This window comes from Gymnogyps californianus, unplaced genomic scaffold, assembly GCF_018139145.2.
Source record: "Gymnogyps californianus isolate 813 unplaced genomic scaffold, ASM1813914v2 HiC_scaffold_43, whole genome shotgun sequence".
Taxonomy (NCBI): Eukaryota; Metazoa; Chordata; class Aves; order Accipitriformes; family Cathartidae; genus Gymnogyps; species Gymnogyps californianus.
The window spans coordinates 119,093-142,324 of NW_026114323.1; the positions used below are offsets into that span (position 1 = coordinate 119,093).

Here is a 23,232-nt window from a genome sequence, read left to right on the forward strand (position 1 = left end):
CTCTGAATGTTAGTGGAGGCAAATGTTTCTCTGCAGACCTGAGAAACGGTACGCTGTCATACCATTGGTATGAATATTCATCGTATTCATTCATCACATAAACATTCATCATGTTGGACCAACGGCTCCCTGCCAGATATGTGCTCAGGCAGCAGAGGTCCACGAGCAATTTATGAGACAGCCAGATGTTCAGTTTTAGGGGAACTTTATTGATACTTTATGACGTTTGCTTTTCAGTGGGAATAACGTGTTGAGCTGGGTTTTCCATCAGTGCAGTTACAACCAAGTTTGTAGATCCTTCAAAGGATGAGAGAGAACGGTTTTGCCAAACCCTGGATCCCGTTATGGCACACTGATGGTTCTGCAACATCCCTGCCCTTCGCCTTCTCAGCTGAATCTTGCTGGTCCGGCAAGATGAGCATGGTCCAGTGTGGCCAGTCTGGCACTCACGGTGCTTCTGGCTCCTCCAGGTTCTTGTTAACTGCAAAGAAAGGGAGCAAGGTAAAGCAAAATCTGCTCCCAGGAACTGTCGGACACCAGTGTTGCCTGCTAGAAGTGACAAAGACTCTGCTCCTGAAGAAGGTCTGCAGGGTGGATTATACTCATATATTTGGGGCTGTCAGGAACCCAACACCTGAGCTTTGGACAGGGCCCTGTGGGAGCCAGGACAGGACTGCATGAAGTGCAGACTCTGACCCTGACGCACAATGCACTGCTCGATCCAGAGCACTGCAGCACATGGTCCTGACAGCATGACCCTGTGCAGCACCCAGGTGAAATCCAAGCCCCTACAGCCCTGCTCCTCCATAATGAAACCAGACAAAGACCCCCAGGGATTCCTCCCTTCACCCATGCAAGGCCTGTCCAAGCTTCTCTCCCAAGAAACAGGGCATGAGAAGTCAGGAACTCAGCTCCCAAGAGCGTCAGATAGTCCAATCAGACATTTACTGAGTATTGATGATGTACTGATACAGCGGCATCTCGCCCCAGACACTGTTGCCCTCACAGATGCTCATCCTTACCTCCTGCCCCAGAAACTGCCCTCCCTTCCCTCTTTCTGCCCTTTAGGAGCCTTGCCCTATACAAAACCCCCTTGACAGCATCTCCCCAGCAGGATCCATCATAGTCAGGCTGTCACCGGCGTGTTTGCCTTTGTTCTGCTGATGCCCCTCTCCCACCAGCTGGTCCCACCACATCCATCCTAACCAGATGCTCTATATTCCTTTACGGCTGGGTCCATTTCCCTGCCTCCACCAGCATTATCCTGAGCTGGGGGGAGCCTTCCTGCCCTGTGATTCCCCTTCTGTACCCTGCAGTCCAGCCTGCTGGCTCTGCTAGAAGTGTTTGACCCTGTCCCCACATCACTTCAGATGCCACGGTGATGGGTAGTTACCTGCACACACAACATCAGCGTCCTCTCCGTGATAGCAGTTGTGTTCACCCCATGGCCTGGCCTGACAGTCAAAGATGCTCTCTTCCGTCCCGTTGCATTGGACATCGTCCAGCCAGATGATGTCTGGCCCTCGCCCATAGCGGGCACCTCCCAGAGCCGACAGTGGTGACCCGCAGCCCACCTGCTTGCACACCACCTTGGCGTCCTTCATGTCCCAGTGGTCGTCACACACACTGCCCCACCGGTTCTCGTGGAGCACCTCGACTCTCCCAGCACACTTGTTCGGGCCATCCACGAGCCGGACTGGCCCCTCCTCAGGAATGTCCACCTCTGCACCAATGCCCAGAAAATAAATGTTAAGGGAGCATCCTACACACCCCACTGCCTGTGGAAAGCTTGCCTGCTCAGTAGAGGCTCCGGTGTCTCTGAGCACAATGGAGATATGGCAAGGGCTGGGCTTCTCTGGGGTGAGAAGACAGAAAAGCCAGGGAGAGGGGCTGTGGGAAAAGGGCAGGAGGAAGCTTTCCTGGTCTTCATGGATGGCTGCAGGCTCTACTGTGTGTCAGCTTCAAGGAGTCTGCTGATGCTAATCACCCTGCAGCCCAGGGGTGGGACAAGGGACCAGAGCAGTCTCAGGTAGGAGAGGATTTAATGCTGCCCCTGGGTCAGCTACACCCATGTGTCCTCCCTGGGTCATTGGGCAAGCACCCAGTGATGGGATGAGTTAATCAGTTGCGTCCCTCTCTAGTTCCCACCAGCAGACATCCACAGAGCTGCACTGGGGCTCGGGACCAGCCCTGATTCAGGCAAGGGGCATGTGTGTGGTGGGATCTGCCCATCCTACTGCCCAGCACGTGCAGGATGGGGGACAGAGGGGGGGTTACCTGAGCACTCCACGCCGGCATCTTCCACGTGGTTGCAGATGTTGTCTCCCCACGGCTTCGCCTCGCATTCGGTGAGGGACGCTTCTGTCCCTGTGCAGTTCAGGTCGCTCAGCCAGATTTGGCCTTTCCCTTCCCCGTATTTAGACTCCCGAGGGGCCGATAGCGCCGTCCCGCAGCCCAGCTGCCTGCACACAACCTTTGCCTCCCGTAAATCCCACTGGTCGTCACAGACGGTCCCCCAGACATCCTTGTGAAGCACCTCGACTCTCCCAGAGCAGCGGTTGGGGCCACCCACCAGGCGGACTGAAGTGGAGACGGTGATCCCCGAGTCTGCAGACACATCCAGAGAGGGCATGCTCAGACTGTGCATTGGTGTGTGTCCCCCCTCTTCCCCGAGTATCCCCGCCCTGCCCTGCACACAGCAGCCTCTCCTCCAGAGCTTTCTCCACATAGAACATGCAACTGTCCAAGCAAGAAGCACAATGGCAGTCTTAACCTCCAGCCTGAGCTGAAGAAAAATCGCCACAGAGCACCCCAGTGAGCAGGGAGGAGAGAACCTCCCAGCCTGAAGCCCGCCTCCGTGGTGTATGGACCCCAGGCCACCAGCAGGACTACTAGGTTAGCACCAACTCAGTAGCAGAGTGCTCCGTAGGAAGCCCTTGTTCCTGTCCAAGGTTGTGCCCACGTTGACTGTGAGGATGCCCTAACGCATGGCTGGCAAAAGCGGGAGAACGGAAGGATTACCTGAACAAACTGCACTGGCATCTTCCCCGTGGTAACAATTGTGGTCCCCCCACGGCCTCGCCGGGCACTCAGAGAGAGCAGCTTCCGTCCCTGTGCAGTTCACATCATCCAGCCAGATGGTGTCCAATCCTCGTCCAAACTTGGCTCCAATGGGGGCCAGCACTGCATCCCCACAGCCCAGTTGCTTGCACACGACTTGAGCATCGTTTAGATCCCAGTTGTCATGGCACACGCTGCCCCACTGTTCTTCATGAAGCACCTCAACCCTCCCAGCACATCGGTTCGGGCCTCCCACCAGCCGGATTGGCCCTGGCTCAGGTATTTCTGTTCCTGCCAAAAACGAACGAGGGAGAAGTTTTGGGACAAGTCTCTGTGCCCCTGATCACCTGGAGAAGGCAGAATCTCCCATGATGCATCAAAACTGTCTCTGCTCATCCCAAACGCCTGTCAAAGGCTCCCTTCCTAACTTCTGGCTTAAGAAGAAAAGTTGCAGGGAAAATAATATCAGCGTGGAGGCTGTCAGGGGAGGGAGGGGACTATCTGTGTCCTCTCCCAGCTCTGCAGGTTGTTCCAGGTCCAGGAGCTGTGATGCAGCTTCTCTGGGTCAAGTAGGGCAGGAAGCTGGAGCTGAACAAAGTCATTCTGCATCCCTGACCTCCTAACTGGATGGGTCAGAAATTCCACTCTGGCTTATTTGAGGCAGAAGGGCCAATGTGTCACGAAGTCGAAAACACCTGGGGGTTACCTGAGCACTCCACGCTGGCATCTTCCACGTGGTTGCAGATGTTGTCTCCCCATGGCTTCGCCTCGCATTCGGCGAGGGACGCTTCTGTCCCTTTGCAGTTCAGGTCGCTCAGCCAGATTTGGTCTTTCCCTTCCCCGTATTTAGACTCCCGAGGGGCCGATAGCGCCGTCCCGCAGCCCAGCTGCCTGCACACAACCTTTGCCTCCCGTAAATCCCACTGGTCGTCACAGACGGTCCCCCAGACGTCCTTGTGAAGCACCTCGACTCTCCCAGAGCAGCGGTTGGGGCCACCCACCAGGCGAATCTCATGTTTGATTGCGTTTACATCTTCTGGAGAGAGGAGACACCCCAGGGTGAAGGCAGGGAATGAGAAAGAGCACTCTTCCTCCCCAGTGAGGCTGTCTTTATTGCCAAACCAGGAGGAAGAAAAGCCCAGGGTATTCTAGCATCCCAGATCTTTGGTGGTTGGGAACTGGGTTGTGAGCTGGGAATGGCCAAAAGCCGTAGGTGTCTGTGGGACCGTAAGTCTGTTTTGAGATACAAATCACAGGGTTCATTTTCAGCTGTAAAGGGGGAGGTGTAGTCCCCCCCAAAACCTACCCCAGCATTCAGGTTCTGAGTAAGTTTCCCCATAGTTAAGGCCAGTGTCTCCAGCAAATGCTGCTACAAGGACTGGAAGCAGGGAGGAGAGAATTGAGACATTTCTACCCATTCCCCAAGGGAAGGGTTGGGTTTGCTCAGCTTTTGGCAGTGACTGCTAATATCAAGAACCAAATCTCTCCGGATACCGTTGTCCCTTTGCACAGATCTGGGGTGCTGTAGTGGGAGAAATTCAGGGACTGAAAAGCGCCAGGATCTGAAACCCTGAAGCACCTCCACACTGGCTCATGGAGCCAAGGGGACACCAGGCATTCCTCCATCTCATGGAGATCAGACCCCAGCATCGAGGATATCCCGACTTCTGGTTTAACTTCGCTAAAATGAGCAGCTGTTTTGTCAATGTTTTGGATCAGTACTGCTCCTTTCACCCGGAGATCTCCAGCAGGTACCAGCTGCACCTCCCAGAACATACAGGAGGTAGAGTCAGGTCTTCTCCATCGGCTAACCAGGAGAATGTGGTTTACAGAGAGAAGATCATTGGCCACAGAAACAGGTTTCAGACCAAGGTCTCTTGGCCTCGAGCAGCATATTTAAATCTCCAGATCAAACATAGCATCATTCTGCGTGACATTTTATGATAGCTGTGTGTGCTGACTCATGCTCCACTCTCTACTACAAATACTGACCTGCCAGCAGGACTCCTGCAAGGGAAGCTGAAATAGAAGAAATACAGGATGTTAGTCCGAGTCTGATGAGCTCTGCAGAGCGCAGAGATTCAGGACAGCAAAACACCGGGCAAGAGACAAGACTCTGTGAGCTCTGTTAGAGCCCATCATTGCTCTCCACCTCCCAAACCCAGCTGTCAATGGGCTTTGTCTATCCTAGTGCATGTCCACGGCAGTTTCTTGATAAAGAGATCAGATAAGGAGAGAAAACCTAAGAAAAATGTCTACTGGAAAAAAAACCCAACAATTGGTTTGGGCAGATAATGTGAAAACACCATAACAGAGCAGTTGGGATTCCTCTTGTCCAGATTCAGTCACCTGAAAGTCAGTGTCCAGATAGATTAGATTAGATGATGAGATGAGATGAGATATGAGATGAGAGATGAGATGAGATGATGAGATGAGATGAGATGAGATGAGATGAGATGAGATGAGATGAGACGAGACGAGACGAGACGAGACGAGACGAGATGATCTAGGCTCCTGTGACAGCCAGTGGAAAGAGCTGAGTCATGGCTGATGCACACCAATCCCATCCTAGGGCTGGTGACCAGAGCAGACGGTCGAATTGGGGCTGGAGGTGCTTGTCTCTGCCTAGAGACTCTGGGTGTGACACCCAGCTCTTATCAACAGCCAGGCAAGAGGCACACCGCTGAAGGAAACTGCTGAAAATGGGATGAGCTGCAGGCAGCATGGCATTTTTATTTTTTCCTTTCAGTCAGGGCCAGACCACGAAGAAGCATTACCATCTCTGAACTTCAAGCAGACACCAGACAACATTAACCCGAGGACTGCTGTCAGTCCTGCAGACGTTAATGGCAGCAATGAAATGCCATGGGAACAGCTATGGGCCTGCTAACGGGGTTGTGCAAAAAAGCGTCTTCAAGGTGGAATGCATCTGGAGACTTGTACAAAGAGGCTATTCCCATTCAGCGGATTTCCCTGAGGATTAGCTAGAGGTAGAGGCAAACTCTGGGACGGAAAGTCTGAGGAAAAACTTGCCAGGATCTGTTTTTCCTGGAAACTCAGGAGAAGGGGACTTTGTGCCCACTGTAGAAGGTCAACAGCAAAGAAGAGCTGAAAACAAACAACAATTTCTGCTCCTAAATGCAGCAGTCTGGCAAGATCTCAAGCACTGGCCAACAGCTTCGGGCAAGGGCAGAACTGCTGACAGCAGGACAAGCATTAGCGTTATTGCCCAGGTAAGTCTTTTTTCCATCGGTCTTCTTTTTTTTTTTTAGCTACTTTTAACATTTATTGGCTGAGATGCCTAATGGTTATCCCCCTTCTCTGTAAATTCCAGTTGCATTCAGATAACATAGCATCTTGGGAGCCTGAAGTGCCGACCCACATACCGTAGCCACCGAACACGCTCAGTACCTCTGCCCGTTGCCACCAGGTCTGGTCTCATCCCTGATGCACGGGAATGAAGGAAGATACAAGGAAGAACTTTTTTACAATGAGGGTGGTGAGGCACTGGCACAGGTTGCCCAGAGAGGCTGCAGATGCCCCATCCCTGGAAACATTCAAGGTGAGGTTGGACGGGGCTGTGAGCAACCTGACCTAGTTGAAGATGTCCCTGCCCATTCCAGGAGGGTTGGACTAGATGACCTTTTAAGATGTCCCTTCCAACCCAAACTATTCTATGATTCTATGAACCCACACAGGCTAGGAACCCACAGCAGAGAAAGAGGGGCAGGGAACCCCACCTTGTGTGCTGCTGCCTTTGCTCACGAGGGCTGGGATTCAGTTCCCGAATGAGACACTTCTCAAGGTGTCTAGGTATTGGTGCCAAGGTGGGGCAGCATCCAGCTGTCCACCTGTGGCTGTCTAGTGACATCTGAGGGGATCTGAGTGCCCACACTCAGCTATCAGATATGGATCAAATACCACCGGTTGCGTTTCAGTTCCTCGCAACGTCCCATTTGCTTTGTGCTGTGGGCTGTAGAAGAAGCAATAGTGGAAGGGGAGAACCATTGGCAAAGAGATGCCAAGCCAAAAGCAAAGAGAAAAAAAATCCCACCTCACTTACCCCAGAGACATGCCAGGAGGACAAGCCTCATGTTGGTAGCAAAGATACTGTGCGCTTGTTGTCTCCACGGGAGAGCAGGGCAGGCAGGAGGCAGGACACGCACCCAAGGGACTGGCTATTTGAGAAGTCCCCCTTGTCACGGCTCCTCCCCTCCACCCCAAAAACCTCCCTCCGTGCCCCATGGCAAGTGCTCAGCAAGTACGAAAAGCCAAGCCTCTGCCAGGAAGTGACTCTTGTGCCATGAGCATCACGTAGGCTGTGGGATTGTGAAACTGGGCTGTTTCGGGAATCTGCTGAGCAAACAAGTCCTCTCAGGACAGCCGGTTCTGGACCACCAGTGGCAGGGATGGGGGGAGACAGGGTTTTGCAAGTCATCTTCCAGGACTGGCTTCAGGCAGCTACAGGAATAGGGCATCAGTGCCCAGCCTTAGCTGGGAAAATGGGTATGATCCCATGCTGCTAATGCAGCACGAGAAGATGTAAGAAACCTTTTCCCACTGCTGAAAGCAACGTCTTCCAAAAGCGGAATTTTTTTCCAGTTTTTCTCCCATGTTTGTCCCAAGAGATGGGAAGTCTTTGTGAAATTTGGTTGCAAGGTTTGTGTGTGTTCACAATCCAGTTAATTTTTCGGTTGGTGTGAGACCTCCTCCCGGTCTTGACAAAGCCAGATGTGCAAGCGGCAGGATGCTCTGTCCCTGGATGGGACAGCCAGGCTCCCAGGTCCCCTACAAGGCTGAATCACCCAGATAGTCACACAGCTGAGCAGGGATATGATGCTGCTGCTATCGTGGGTGGGATCTACCTCGTGCCAACTTCTCTATCTGGAAAATGCATTTAGATACCTTGCATGCTCAGCAGAGATCATCAAGCACTCCTAGGAGGCAGTTGCAGTCAGATGTCAGACTCAGACACCCATACTGGAGATGTCTAAGAGGGAAGATGCCCCAGGGCTGGCTGAGAGGGCAGATATCCTGAAGGGAAGGTGATGTGATGCTAGGAGAATTGCACCGCACCCTCCACCACTCAGCAAAATCCTTGACCTCCTCTTTGGATTTGCACTAGCTATCTGGGCGAGGTTGGCCCACAGGACCGTTGCTCAGCATCATCTCCAGGAAGCTCAGAGGCGCGTGCAAAACAGCTCAGCTGAACATACAGAAAATGCGCTTCAGCGCTGAAGGCACACAGGAACACCTTTCATCCCAGGGAGCGTGCGTTGGACAGACGAGTTTGTGCAGCTCTGAGGTACTCCTCTGCTTAGACTGTACAACCCAGGGACTACTTGCAACACCTCCTTTGTCTTCCCCATGCCAATGAAGAGTGTGAAGATACCCTCTGGAGGTGACAGACAAGGAGAGAACATCCCTAGCAGAAATGGAGGGTAGGAATGGGTGACAACTCACAGGGAAGGTGAATGAGGGTAGGGGTAGCAAGTCTTTTCTTTGCAACAGCCGGTCCAGCAGATGAAAGGTGCGGGTGATGGGCCAGAAAAGCAGGCCTGAATAAATACAAATCTCAGGGTACCGAGGACCACGGCCTTCTCAAAGACATGCATCAGTCCAAGTTTAAGTCAGGTCCATATTAAATTCAGTATCAAAGCTGTGTGTGGTGGAGGAGAGCATTGCATCCAGCTGACAGCAGATGAATCATAGAATCCTTCAATAGTTTGGGTTGGAAGAGACCTTTAAAGGCCATCCAGTCCAGGCCCCTGGCAATGAGAAGGGACATCTTCAGCCAGACCAGGTTGCTCAGAGCCCCATCCAACCTCACCTTGAATGTTTCCAGGGATGGGGCATCGACCACCTCTCTGGGCAACCTCTTCCAGTGTTTCACCACCCTCATTGTAAAAAAGTTCTTCCTTATATCTAGTCTGAATCTACCCTCTTTTATTTTAAAACCATTACCCCTTGTCCTATCGCTACAGGCCCTGGTAAAAAGTTTGTCCCCATCTTTCTTATAAGCTCCCTTTAAGTATTGAAAGGCCGCAAGAAAGTCACCCGGGAGCCTTCTCTTCTCCAGGCTGAACAACCTCAACTCTCTCAGCCTTTCCTCATAGGAGAGAATACAGATGAGCTCTGTATCTTAGCGTTTGAAGACTGTTCTCATCTGTTTGCTTAGTTTTCAGTTTTGCTCATTGAGGATATTTTCAATCTCGCCATCTCTGTCCTGTTTTCTATGCTTAGAGAGCTGTTACTGCCTCCCTTCTGGCCAGTCTCCAGCAGGCCAACAGTTGGCCAACACCCTTCTTGAAAGCTGAAGCACACACCCAGCCGCTGATGTGCAGCAGAGACCTCAGCACTCCTGGGGAAAGATGACGGTCACACAGAAATCTCGAACACGGGAGGACCCCCTGTTCCAGAAGTCTCAGGTGAGGTTTGCTTTTTTCGCAATACCCGTAGGTTGTTGAGCCACAGCCTGTTGTGCTTTGATACCAATCCTTAGGTTCTTCCCACTTGTGGGGAGTCTGGCCAGTAACTTCTGGTTTCTATTTGTACAGTCGATTACTCACTTGATAGTTAATTCCAACAAACCTGTGTTCATTGATAACACTTGGCATGTTATCTTCTAGGTGGCTACAAATAGAAGTATTGGCTTTGTGCTCAACGTTTTTCCAGGAACTGAATTTAGACTGAATCCTCTAAAATTCACCAGAGCTCTTTCCTTCCCCCCTCCCTTTTTTCCTCCCTCGTTCCCACTTCCTTCTTCTCTTCCTTCCTCTTTTCCTTCCCGCCTTTATTCTTCTCTTCCTCTCTTTCTTTCTCTCTTCCTCTTTCATTCATTTATTCATTCATTCATTTCTCTTAAGATCCAAGTGGATCAAAGTGTAATTTTGACTATGTAGGGAGGCTTGGAGCAACTGACTGTGCATGAGGGTCCTTGCGTGGAGTGGTGTTCCTTGTATTATATGACAAGTCTTGACATCCACTGTGGCTTTCCTGAAATGTTGTGGAGTTTCCCAGCATCTTTTACTTGGAGTACCCAAAAATTCAAAAAGAAATTCCTCTTTTCTCCCTGCTGACCTGTTGAAAACACAGTCCTGCCCAGCCCTGATACCTCTCCTCAGGACACTGTGAAGATAACCCGAATTTCCTGATTTTTCTTCAGCCATACACTGGTCCTGTGCATGCACACCAGGGAAGGCAGCGACTTTTTGGCTGCTTTAGCATCATCACTGTCAGTCAGCGCTCAACATGGAGCAGCAACAACAAGCTGTTTATTTAACCAGGCACTCGATCTCTTCCAAGGTAAGCAGTGCCCATGCTGTCTTTTAATAACATCATCACTTTCCCAGGCAGGCTGGGATCAAGCTTTAATATCACGGGCGTTCTTAGGGTGAAAACTCAACCATTTATCCTTTCATCATCAGACCCACTGTGTTGAACGCGGCTCTGTGGACCGCTCCATGCAGCCAAGGCATGAACCAGCTCACGTTCACAGCACTGAGGGTTAGCACCACACAAAGTGGACTAGCTGTGCTCATTCTTCGTGGTGCTTGGTTTGGATGGGCTCTTTGTTCCACACCTGAGGATACGTTTGCATTGTTCTTCAGCTCAAAATGATTGAGGTAGTAGGAATTATGTTCTTTAAGCCTGCCAGAGAGTTGTTTTCTATAGAATGAAGATGAGATGTGTTGGGTACACTGGGGAGTGGCAGGGAAGTGTGTGCATGGGGAGGGCAGAGCTGGCTACAACAGAGCTGGAGCTGAGAGAGGCAAAAGCAGTCTGACACATCTCTGCTGGCTTGTCTGGGGTGGGCTCTGGTGTGAACTGTCCCTCAGCGGGGCTCTGGCTTTCCCTGGGGAAAATACATGCTTTGGTCTAGAAGAGAGGGTGGGATAGGATTAGCCCGTGTACGGTGTAAACACAGAGGGAATGGGCAAGAAACTAGTTAACGAAGAGATATCATGTCTGGGACCTGATGTCTGTGCCCTGTGGCAAGGTAAAATTTACAACTGCAGCTGGTTGATCTGAGGTAAGAAGGTGTAAGTGTGTCAGGATGGGAAGGATGCTCTCCACGTATCTGAGGAGATGCATCTGAAGAGAACTGCAGTGCGCTCTGTTTGCATTCTCTCTCTGGAGGCCATAAAAACACGTTCCCTGAGCACCGCGATTACTTTCTATGGGTTAAAGAGGGCTCTGCATTTAAGAGCGAGTTAGGAGGAGAAAGGATAATCATGAACTGAACTCTCTTTTTGCTAGAACAGATGTACTTGCTGTATGTTCTTTGGGCTCTTGTCCTGCTGAAAAGGAGTTTGAGTAACTCTGGACATACAAGGCACCTTGTTTCCCAAAGCCAGCAAAGCCCTTTAGTGGTCTCATCTTTGATGGAAAGCCTTCGCACGCACCATAGCGTGTCCTACCTGGCCTCCATCTGATACTCCGATGTCTCTAAAGGCAAGATGGGTGGGATATGTGTACTGAGTGATGCTGGAGTCACCACATAGTATCTAAGACATCTTCATCAGGTTATAAATATGGCACAAGAATAAACAGAGACTAGAAACCTTCTGTAGTGGATGACTGCCTATATTTAGACAAATGAGCCCTTTTTCCTGGGTGTCTGCAGTATCTACATCTGATTAGCAGACATTCAGGGTTCCTTTTATAATTACTGATGATTTAATCGATACACATAGTTCAAAGCAGTATTTTGGCCTCTGCAAGACATTGAACATGGCCCAGCCCTTTGTCAAAAAGTCCTGTGCCAGGGTCCTTGGGGACCTGACAGCTCTCCATGTCCGTTCCCACATCCCACTCTCCTTTTACCTTGGCTTTTGCCCCTCCCCATACTTTGGGTTGGGGGGGGCGGTTGTTGCACTAAGGCTCCACGGTATTTACTCTTACAAAGCCTTGCTAAGGCATTGACCCAAACCTCAAATTTTAGCAGGATAGGGGGGGAGAAATGTCATGCTGGGTGTAGAATGAGCCACATATAGCTCGAAGGCAAACATTTCAATAAGGCACTCGGACATCTGGAGCATGACACATGAATGGGGTCATTTGACTGGAGTTTACATAAGGGGAAACAATTTTGACTGTGGTTTTGGGGGGCACCTTCCAATCCTGTGCCACACACTCTTCCTCATTATTTCTCAACTCCTGACCAGGTGGTCATTGGGTAGCAAGTGTTGGCCATGAGCGGGTGTGCAATAAAGTGGCCTGGTCTTCATTGTCAAGAGGACTAGAAGGCTTTCTCTAAGTCAGGTCATCTTCTGGCTGGGACATTGCTCAAGACCTCAGCATGGACATGCCAACCATGGCACTGCTTGCTGTCCGTGGGACAACTTTCCCTCTCTGGACAGTGTCTTGCCAAGCCTGGAGCCATCTCCTGGTGTCTCTGGCTGCCTCTATCAGGAAGTAAGGCTGTCATTAATGACAAGCAGTACTTTGGAAGCTGCACCACTGCAAGGAGCTGGGCTTTCCTGCGGGCTCTGTGGAGGCTCAGAGGCCATCTCTTGGCCAAGGTCCACAAAGGTCCTTCCCTTACTTTGATTCCCCAAAGCCTCTCTGTGGGGACAATCATCTAAATCTTGTAGAAGTCTGATTTTCTGGGATGCTTCTGGCTGTGGTCCCCAGGGAGATGCCATCCCGCACTCCATCTCTTTCAGCACAAGGACAAGGCTGTGCTTCTAAATCCCACCGTGTCTTGCACAACTGGCCTTGCTTCATTGAAACCCGTCACCTGGTTTAGGCTCTATCAGGCTGGATCAAGAGAGCTGCAATGGCAACGCTGTCTTGGCTGCACACCCTTTCCTAAACTCAGCACCCCTGGCCCTAGCACTGACCATGCATGTCCGTCTTGGACATGTCCTATGCATGTGAAGAGTTCCCATTCTTGGCTTGGAAAGTGGAGGGGATATTTTGCCATCCTGCTGTTCAATCCATCCCGTGCAAAGGGACAGATTGGGCTTCCAGGTCCCCGGGGTCTGGCAGCCAGCCCGCCCCGCTTTTGCTCACATTTTATTATTATCTACCTCACCATTTGTGCTAGCACCGGCAGCACACCCGAAACACCGCTGCCTTCAAGTGGTCCTCCCCGTTTTCCCTGCTGCTCTCCTGCTTGATGAGCAGCCCCAAGAGAATACTTCAGCTGGTTGCAGCTCCCAAACAAGATGCCCTGGCCAGTGGATGTGACAGGCAGGACGTGTTTCATCTGCGTGCTCTCTGGTGTGTGCTACTCTCCTCTGCCTGCAGAAGAGGAATGTGTTGGAGGGCAGGGAGGTGGGTCCTACCCTGGGAGACCCTAGAGCCTGCCTCAGGGGAAAGAGGGTCGAGGGATGGGACAGAGAGGAGAGGCACAACCCAAGAGAAAAAGCTCTGCCAAGGAGAAAGGGTGCAAATTAATGGCTTGCATGCTGAGGTTCAGTACCATCTGCAGCCCTGGGTACAACCCCCTCTGTCCAACAGCAGCCAGTTACCCCAGTTGTCGGCGGCTGGTTTATACCCAGTGCTTAGCTGGCTTCAGATAGGGACAAATCCTAATGCCTGTCCCAAGGAAAGGTCATGTTCAGGCCCTGCATCCTGTCCCGGTAGATCCTGTCGAAGGTCTCGCTCTGTGCCACTGTGAAGTGGTTCTCCCAGTCCCCGCAGATGCCTGAGGAAGAAGCGTTTCTGGCTCAGAGTCCACCCCAGCACGCAGCCCCCCCTCTCTGCTCTGTAGGCACAAGAGGAGAGGCTCAGCTCTTGGGTCCAGCTACCACCCCGAGGGGGTTGTCCAAAATGAGAGACCATCCCCATCCCTGGAAACATTCAAGGTGACGTTGGATGGGGCTCTGAGCAACTTGATCTAGTTGAAGATGTCCCTGCTCATGGCAGGGGGGTTGGACTAGATGACCTTTAAAGGTCGCTTCCAACCCAAACCATTCTGATTCTGTCCTATGATTCTATAGACCCCGTTCTTCAGACCCAAATGCACTGTGATACGACTGTCCAAGACACCCTCGCTCTGGCTGTCCTCATGGGGAGGGCACCTGATGGGGGGCCCTCCCCGAGGTGTGGTGATGGGGCTCCTCTGTGCTCACCCTTTCTCAGGAACTGGCCCTTCGTCTGGTCCATGATGTCTGCGGGGAGCAGGATGGAGCTGCACATTGGGTTCTCCCGCATGGCCGTGAAGGAGGCATTTTGCTCCACTGAGGAGATGGCATCGTCATCCAAATCCTGCCCCAGGAAGCGGCAGAGACGTCTCACGCTGCTGTGCAGGTCCTGGAGGGACAGATGGAGCCTGTTACCACCGAGTGCCTTGTGACACACCAGCATGTTTGGAGCTGGAGGGTCTGCCCAGGTGTCTACCTGCTTCAGCTCTTCATAGGTGATGAAGAAGAAATTCTCCGAGTCCTTCATCTCCATCCAGCCTCGGACATGTTCGAACCAGCAGCCATGGGGCACTGATGGGAGGCAAAAGGCAGTAGGGCAGGGCAGGGCAGGGCAGGGGATGTGCAAGGCCAAGGAGGGTTCACACAAGGTTGGGAGCAGGGCAGCCACGATGCAGGACAGAGCAACGGTGTCCAGGGAGCAGGTGGGACTGGGAGGTTCAGCTGCAATTGCAGCTGAGCAATGGGTTCTTCTCCAGCCACCCCCATGGTGGGAAGAGGCTGAGGCTAGAGGTGTGCAAGGCTCATGGGTAAGGTCCTGCCAGGGCTTTATAGGGTTTCTTGGCCAAGACTTCCTGACGACATCTGAACTCTGCAGGAGAAGGCAGGGAAATCTACTTTCCATCTGCTTCAAAGCACAACAGGGCTTTGTGGACCTGCGCATCTCTGCAGAAGTGCTTTGCTTTCCTCCTGAGCCATTCACACCTCTCCTGTGGGAAGCCTGGCTTCACAGCCATCATCAGTGGACAGCAGCAAAAGACCGTTGAGCCAGAGGCGATGGAAGACACCACCCACCCACCCCCATGCCCTGAGTAAGCCCCAAACCACACTCACGCTCTCCGTTCAGAAAGTCCCTCAGGAACTGCTCAAAGGATGTGGGATCCTCATAGCTGGTGCACATCTTGGAGAAGTAGTAGTAGGAGACGACAACATCTCGAGGATCCCGTAGGGTGTAAATAACCTGGAGTAGAGTGCGTACAGGAGTGATACGCTCCCGGTAGGGGAAGGGGAGTTGCAGGCACTGGCACTGGGGTAGATCTGAAAATGGAGGGGTCTGCCACACAAGGACCAACTCTGGGGTAGACTCTGTCACGCAGACCTTGGGCGGGGGTCTCCATGAACACACAAGTCCCCTAGAGCCATTGGAGACTCTCCAAAAGATCCAAGAGGGGCAGGGCATGAGATGGGGCTCTCCATATTTCCATCTGGAGGGCACGGAGGACACTCGCCACTCTCCTAGGCCAATGCCAAGGTCCTTACCCAATGCCCCCTCACTCCAAGATTCCCCAGATTGTGGGCAATGGTCTTCCCAGCCCCCCTGTCCCCCCTGAAGCTCTGCATGGGTGCCTGTCCCACCTTGGCGCTGGAATGGGAGAAGGACTTGGGGAAGATGTGCCTGGGGAGGTGGCAGGTCAGCAGGCGAGGCGGGGGGTAGCTGAGGGCCGACTCCAGACCCAGACGGGTTGAGAACCAGGGCATGCGGTCAGAATTGAGGACGGCTCGGCTCCAGCTAGGACAGCCGTGGCTGTGAATGAGGCTCAGGATCTCAGTCATCCACACGGTGCCTGCCAGGGAAAACAGAGATGCAGGGCAGGGGACCTTGCCTGGGGGGTCAGGATGGGAGGACCTCACTGTGCCACAGCTCCATGGTCAACAGCACCCTCAGCACTGAGTCTGTGCCCCTCCAAGAGATGGTGCTGCCCTGCCCATGCACAACCACTGTGCTAAAACCCCCCCCCAAACATTCCTGTTCCCCACCACAAGAGAAGATTCACCCTCCGAACAACACCTGGAGATGTTTCCAAAGCCCTCACCCCTCTCCTGCCCCTCTCCACCCTTGGCCAGCCCCTTTGTCCACCCCTCGTACCAGACTTGGGGTAGGTGACGTTGAAGACGTCATCATCCCGCACCAGGAACTCATTGTGGGTGAAACTCAAGCTGTGCTCGGAGTTGTAGGCAGGGGGGAACTTAACGCCTTTGTATGTCACATAGTGGACCGGCATCGCGCCTGGGTGAGGATGAGGATGAGGTGCTGCAGCTCTGCACCACTATGATGGGGAGGGAGAGAGACGGGGTAAGGGTGCTGACTCCAAGCCAAGAAACCTCATCCCCCCATAGTGGGTCCCAAACAGGAGCCCAGCCATCCCATATCCCCAACATGAGGGGATGTTCGGGATACGGGATGTGTATTATGGGATAACCCACGCGGATACTCTCCGGTCCTTCCTCGTGGGGACCCTCCCTCAAGAGCAGGTTGTGCGGACGGGGGACAGCTAGCTCATAGGGCATTTAAGGAGCTCTAGGGCTAAATTCCTGCTAATGGACCAACATCCCATCTCCCTCCCCTTGCTGCCCCACGTGTTTACCTGCCCTCACAGCTTGGAGGGGTGTCAAGCAGCCATCGTTGCAGGACCTTTGGCCAGTCAGGGGGACAGGAGGTAGAACTTCCCTGTCTGGTACCCAAACCCCAGCTTTGCTCTGTTCCAGGAGCTACAGGTCCTCGGAGGTGCCAGGAACTGGAGGGAGAATAAAAAGGGGAGGGAAAAGTTTTCTGCCCTTGTGCCACCATTCTGGAGCAATGATTAACAAGATCCAAAGTCCAGCGGGCATCCCTTTCCCGAGGTGGGGTGGTTGGGCTGGGATGCGGGGAGGAAACCAGTGTAGGTCCTTTTGGGAGCATGGTGAGGTGGGAAGCTGGTGTCCTGTGTCCTCTTGTCCTGAACCCCAAGGACCCCGCTTTTCTCCCATGCCCCTCTGAATTCCCACCTAAGCCTCTCCCTTTTCCTCCAAAGACACTATTAAACGATTTCCCTGAACTGAAGATCCTTTCCCAGTAAATTTCCCAGTAAATCCCAGTAAATTTGACAAATCTGTTAAAAAATGGATTATTAAAATGGTTCATTAGAAAAAAAAAAAGTCCTCGCAGGAAAGGCAGAGACGCTGCTACAGCAATAAGGGATGGGGCAGATCTTCTTTTTCATTCAAAACTTTCATGGTTGCACTACGGGGAGAGGAGGAGGAGAAGTTCTTCCTCCACTGAGGCACGACATGGTCTGCCGTAGATCCAAGGACAGGGACGTTTAACGCCATTAATTAGAAGCAACCAATGCTTCTCGTAAATAAGGCAGCCATGCAGTCATCTGCGAAATTAGAAGTCTTTTCTCAGTGTTCCCCTAGGAATGCAGCAGGTATCCCGCTTTCTTGCAAAAGGACTGCTCTTTCTTTGGAAAATTTTATGTAACGCGATGTGCTGATAAAAGTAGACCGAAAAATAAGTCCATGGGGTGCGCGCAGAGTGTTTGAGAAGTAAATATTGGCTTTGAGTGCATAGGACAGTTGTTTTTTTAAGACAATCAACTAAATCAGCAATTTCCCTTTGGATCTTGCTTTGTTTTCCAAGCAAACAGGAGAGAAAATGGGATTAAGAAATGTTTAAACACTTCAAAGAGGAACGTTAACCCACCCCCGGGTAGGAGGTTAACAGTGGAAGTGGGAAATTAAATTAACCCGTCACCTTCCCTGCTTCGAGTTAAGAAATAAGTAAAGCAAAACTAAAAACTACAGGGAAAACCTCAAAGTATTATAAATTTCTTTTTCTTTGCAATCCGAGCGGGTATCTACATTTTTCAGAACAGACCTAAAAGAAATCTATCTGGTCTTTCATAATCAACAGTTAATAAATAACGGTAGGCTTGCCTACCTCCAAAAAGTAAGTATACTAGCCTAAATAATTATTAAAAATTAGATAACAAATACGTTTGTAAACACCTCGGCGTGGATGAATTCTTAGCTAAAAAATGGCATAATCTGTATTTTAGAAATACATATTTCATCATATTAAAAGGCATTAACACGTTATAAGCAGTGTTTGGTTAGTTAAGATATAGAGAAACCTAAAAATGAATATATTAAGTTTTAGATATTTTTAAGTTTTCTTATTAAAAACCCTCCATCCATGCTACTGGGGAAAAAAAAACCAAAACCGCAAAGGATTTTAAACTGCAGCCAGGGCATTTAAGTTAAACTTTAAGGAAAAGCCTGTAATTATCATGACTGTCAAGTATTAAAAATATTAACATGCAACAATTCCAAATCAAACTTGTCATGTCAGAATCAATAGCAATTGAACAATATTTAAAAGCTAAGAATGAAGGAATGCATGCTAGCCTTTTAAAACACAGTGATGAGGTATGAATATAAGAAATTAATTTCTTCAGCAGTAAGATTTTAGAAAGAAAACCCAAACTTACCCAAACCGGAATCCACAGCAATTTAGCATGAATTAAAATTAGATAATTAATTAAAGTTATCACTTTCAAATTAATTAAAGTAGTAAGAGAGGAGTGAAGTCTCATTAAAGAAAACCCATTTGTGCTAAAGTGGAACAGAAATCAAACACCATCACGCTTTCCAGGAGCCCGGGCAATTCCCTCGCTGCTGCAGATCCAAGAGGACGTTGTCCCCCGTTGGGTGGAAAATTAGAAAGAAAGAAATAAAGCAGCAAAAATATCAATATCCGTTTTGGAACAGTGGGGTTTTTTTTGGATCTCACCTGGATGGGATGCACTGGTTAGACATTCTGGGTAGGCACTGAACGGTTAATCAAAGATAGAGATGGCAAAAAGTGGTTTGTCTTGGGAACAATCAAGGTCTGGGTCTTCTCTGGAGGCACCTGGTGGTGCTCAGAGATGATGGGGAGCAGCAACACGTCCGGATGCGATTATGAGGAGCATCAGGTCCCTTGGGGACGTGATTCCTGTCCTTCCCCACGGAAATTAAAGGGAACGTGGCAACTTTTAGGTGCCTAAAAGGTGCAGCCCTCCAGGCTGGTTGGCACGGTGGTCCTCCGTCGGGATGTGCCTCAAAGAGGTCTGTGTCACCACGTCATCGTGCCCCAAACCAAGTCCTTCCCGGCATCCCAAGGAGGCGGCAGATTGCGTCGCAGCACGAGAAGGTCCAAGCAACCTGGGGAGACACGGAGACATTGCTCATCGGGGTTGATGATTGCACTGGGCACCTCTAAGGACCTCCTTCACCTCCTCCAACTGTGGTTATTTGCAACCTTGGTTTGGTTTTTTTTTTTTTCTATTTTTATTTGATTTCTTGAAATACGGTGTGGCTTTTCAACCAGCTCCTTAGTTTCTTTTATTTCCCTGCTCGGTGCCGTTTGTATTTCCTTGTTCGCTTTGCCTCGTGGCAAACTCAAGTCAAAGAGCTGCATCATCCGTGGGTCCTTTGCATCACTCACAGCCCTTTCAAACCATGGGCGAGTATTTGAGCTCTTTGAAAATGTTTGCCTAAGGGCTGATGGCGATGGTCCGTGTTATTGGTTTATCTTGAGTCCTCTTCTGTTGCCACTTGGGCAGGTGGACATAGGGTTGGGTGGTAGGAACATCTCAGAGCTTCCCCGTAGTGAATCCCAAAGGACCGGTTCGGTTAGCAGGGGCGGTGACCCAACAAGACGAACCCTTCGGGTCCTGGGGCTGGACGCAGCAGGGTGACGCACCTCCCTTTTACCGTGAGGGCGGTGAAACATTGGGAGAGGTTGCCCAGAGAAGTGGGAGATGCCCCATCCCTGGAGACATTCCAGGTGAGGTTGGACGGGGCTCTGAGCAACCCGATCTAGTTGAAGATGTCCCTGCTCACGGTGGGGAGGTTGGACTGGGTGGCCTTTCAAGGTCCCTTCCCACCCAAACCATCCTGTGCTCCTATGGTTCTACGATTCTACTTCATCTCTCCCTCCGTTTCCTTCCCAGGATCCGACCCCGTTCCGTGCGTCCTCCCCTTCATCTACCAGGAGAGATCCTGCTCCTCCTGCCCCGAGGACGGGAGCGGCAAGGGAGCAGCGTGCCGCCCTGCCCGGCACCTGCGACTGGGCTGCAAGGTGAGGGGCTCGGCCGTGCTCCGTGGGGGACCTCTCCCTGCACACACGTGCTCCAGGCGTGTCCCCGCCACGCACACACGTGTCCCCAGACACACACGTGTGCTGCAGGTGTGTCCCTGCCATGCACACACACGTCTCCATATGCAAATGCACACATGCTCCAGGCGTCTCCCTGCATCGCACATGCATGGCCCCACATGCACACACGTGTGTGCTCTAGGTGTGTCCCCACATGCACACACGTGTGCTGCAGGTGTGTCCCTGCCATGCACACGTGTCCCCATACACACACATGTGCTGCAGGTGTGTCCCTGCCATGCACACACACATCTCCATATGCAAACGCACACGTGCTCCAGGCGTGTCCCTGCATCGCACATGCATGGCCCCACATGGACGCATGTGTGTGCTCTAGCTGTGTCCCCACATGCACACGTGTGCTCCGGATGTGTCCCTGCATTGCACATGCATGTCCCCACATGCACACGTGCTCCAGTCACGTCCCTGCAATGCACATGCGTGTCCCCACATGCACACGTGCTCCAGGCATGTCCCTACCATGCACACGTGTCCCCATACACACACATGTGCTGCAGGTGTGTCCCTGCCATGCACACACGTCCCTACATGCACACACACATGTGCTGCAGGTGTGTCCCTGCATTGCACATGCATGTCCCCACATGCACACATGAACACATGCTCCAGGCACATCCTGCAATGCACACACATGTCCCCATACACACGTGTGTGCTCCAGGTATATCCCTGCATTGCACATGCGTGTCCCCTCCCCGCCCAACACTCCAGGCATGTCCCTGCATTGCACACATGTCCCCACATGCACGCACACAAGTGCTCCAGCATGTCCCTGCTATGCACACGTGTCCCCACATGCACACATGGCCACACATGCAAAAACACACGCACTCCAGGCATAACCCTGCCATGCACACGTGTCCCCACATGCAAACGTGTTCCCACACGCACACACAAGTGTTCGAAGCATGTTCCCACATGCACACACATGCTCCAGGCTCATCCCTGCCATGCACACACGCGTCCCTGCCATGTACACGTGTCTCCACATGCACATGTGATCCAGGCATGTCCTTGCATTGCACATGTATCCCCTGTACACACACACACTTGCTCCAGGCATATACCTGCATTGCACACACGTGTCTGTGCCATGTACATGCATGTTCCCATATGCACACATGTGCCACCATGCACATGTATGTGCTCCAGACGTGTCACTACATTGCACACATCTCCCCATGCACACGCATGTTCCCATGCATACAAACATGCTCCAGGCACATCCCTGCCATGCACACGTGTCCCCATACACACACATGCTTCAGGCATGTCCCTGCCATGCACTCACATGTCCCCACATGCATACATATGTCTGCATGCACACACGTGTACTCCAGGCATGTCTCTGCCATGTACACACCTGTCCCTATACACACACATGTGCTTCAGGCATGTCCCTGCTTTGCACACACGTCCTCACATGCACACATGTATCCTCGCACGCACGTGCGTCCTCATGCACACACACGTGCTCCAGGCACGTTCCTGCACTGCACACACATGTCCCCACATGCACACGTGTACCCATACACACTCATGTGCTTCAGGCACATTCCTGCATTGCATGCGTGTCCCTATGCACACACGCTTGCTCCGGACATGCCCCTGTTGTGCACATGCGTGTCCCCAGACACACCCCTGTGCTTCAGGCAGGTGCCTCCCATTGCACACACGTCCCCACATACACACGTGTCTGCATGCACACACATGACTGCCAAGCATGTTCCTGCTTTGCACACACATCCTCACACGCACACACTTGCTTCAGGCATGTCCCTGCATTGCACACGCATATCCCCACGTGCACATGTATGTCCGTATGTACACACAAATGCTCCAGGCATGTCCCTGCATTGCAGACGCGTGTCTCCATGGGCACATGCGTGTCCCTACGTAAATACACATGCTCCAGGCATGTTTCTACGATGCATATACGTGTCCCTGTGCCCACACCCTGCATTGCACACACGTGTCCCCATACCCCCACACAAGCTCCAGACACGCCCCTGCATTGCACACACGTGTCCCCACACGCACATGTGTCCCCATGTCCACACATGAGCTCCAGGCACATCCTTGCACTGCACACGTGTGTCCCCATGCCCACACACAAGCTCCAGGCACGTCCTTGCATTGCACACGCGTGTCCCCATGCCCACATATGAGCTCCAGGCACGTCCTTGCATTGCACACGCGTGTGCCCAAATGCACACGCATGTCCCCATGCCCACACAAGCTCCAGGCACGTCCTTGCATTGCACACGCGTGTCCCCATGCCCACACACGAGCTCCAGGCACGTCCTTGCATTGCACACGCGTGTCCCCATGCCCACACACGAGCTCCAGGCACGTCCTTGCATTGCACACGCGTGTCCCCATGCCCACACGCGTGTCCCCATGCCCACACACGAGCTCCAGGCACCTCCCTGCATTGCACACGCGTGTCCCCACACGCACACGCGGATCCCGACACACGCTCTACGCGACAGCCCGCGCACGCTCCCAGCTCCCCCTTCGCTCCGCGCCCCCCGCGCATGCGCCGCCTACCGCCGCTCCGCGCGCATGCGCGCTCCGTCACCACCGCCGCCTCCGCCCCGCCCCCGGAAGTGGCGTTGCCGCGCAGCGCGCGAGCGCGGCCGGAAGCGGCTCCGGGGGAGGCGTTGGGCTGCGGCACCGGCCCGGGGTGAGCGGCGGCGGCGGCGGCGGGGCCCGGTGAGCCCGGGGGACGGGGCCGGCAGTACCGGGGGTAAGGGGTGGGGGGGGAACGGGCCGCGCCGTCCCGGGCCGTGGCATCCCCCGCGGGGAGGGGGCGGGCTGGGAGGATCCGCCGCGATACTGGGGCGGGGGGAGGGAGCCCACGGTGGTTCCGGGGGGAGGGAGGGTCTGGGGGGGGAGAGGGTCGTGGTACCGGGAGGGGGGGCGTTGGGAATGGCTAGGGGTCCGCGGTGATAGCGGCGAGGGTCTGGTTGATACTGGGAGGGGACTGGGGCGTGCTGGGGGGGAGGCTGGTTGTAATGGGGTGGGGGAGGGGATGAGA

At 52.6% G+C, this 23,232-nt stretch overlaps 2 protein-coding genes across 2 annotated transcripts; both read right to left on the minus strand.

The window, feature by feature from the left end:
- Positions 1 to 204: 204 nt before the first annotated feature.
- On the minus strand, positions 205 to 7,154 carry LOC127028796 (soluble scavenger receptor cysteine-rich domain-containing protein SSC5D-like). Its single transcript, XM_050914490.1, has 7 exons — positions 7,124 to 7,154; positions 5,053 to 5,079; positions 3,767 to 4,096; positions 3,022 to 3,351; positions 2,278 to 2,607; positions 1,394 to 1,723; positions 205 to 481 (listed from the first exon to the last, which is right to left on the minus strand). The coding sequence occupies exons 1-7, from the start codon at positions 7,152 to 7,154 to the stop codon at positions 447 to 449; spliced, it is 1,413 nt and encodes a 470-aa protein (XP_050770447.1). The 3' UTR covers positions 205 to 446.
- Positions 7,155 to 13,598: 6,444 nt separating this feature from the next.
- Positions 13,599 to 18,788, minus strand: SULT2B1 (sulfotransferase family 2B member 1). Its single transcript, XM_050914491.1, has 7 exons — positions 18,763 to 18,788; positions 16,078 to 16,250; positions 15,567 to 15,775; positions 15,045 to 15,171; positions 14,410 to 14,504; positions 14,142 to 14,322; positions 13,599 to 13,714 (listed from the first exon to the last, which is right to left on the minus strand). Exons 1-7 carry the CDS (start codon positions 18,786 to 18,788, stop codon positions 13,599 to 13,601), a joined length of 927 nt encoding a protein of 308 aa, XP_050770448.1.
- Between the last annotated feature and the right edge of the window lie 4,444 nt (positions 18,789 to 23,232).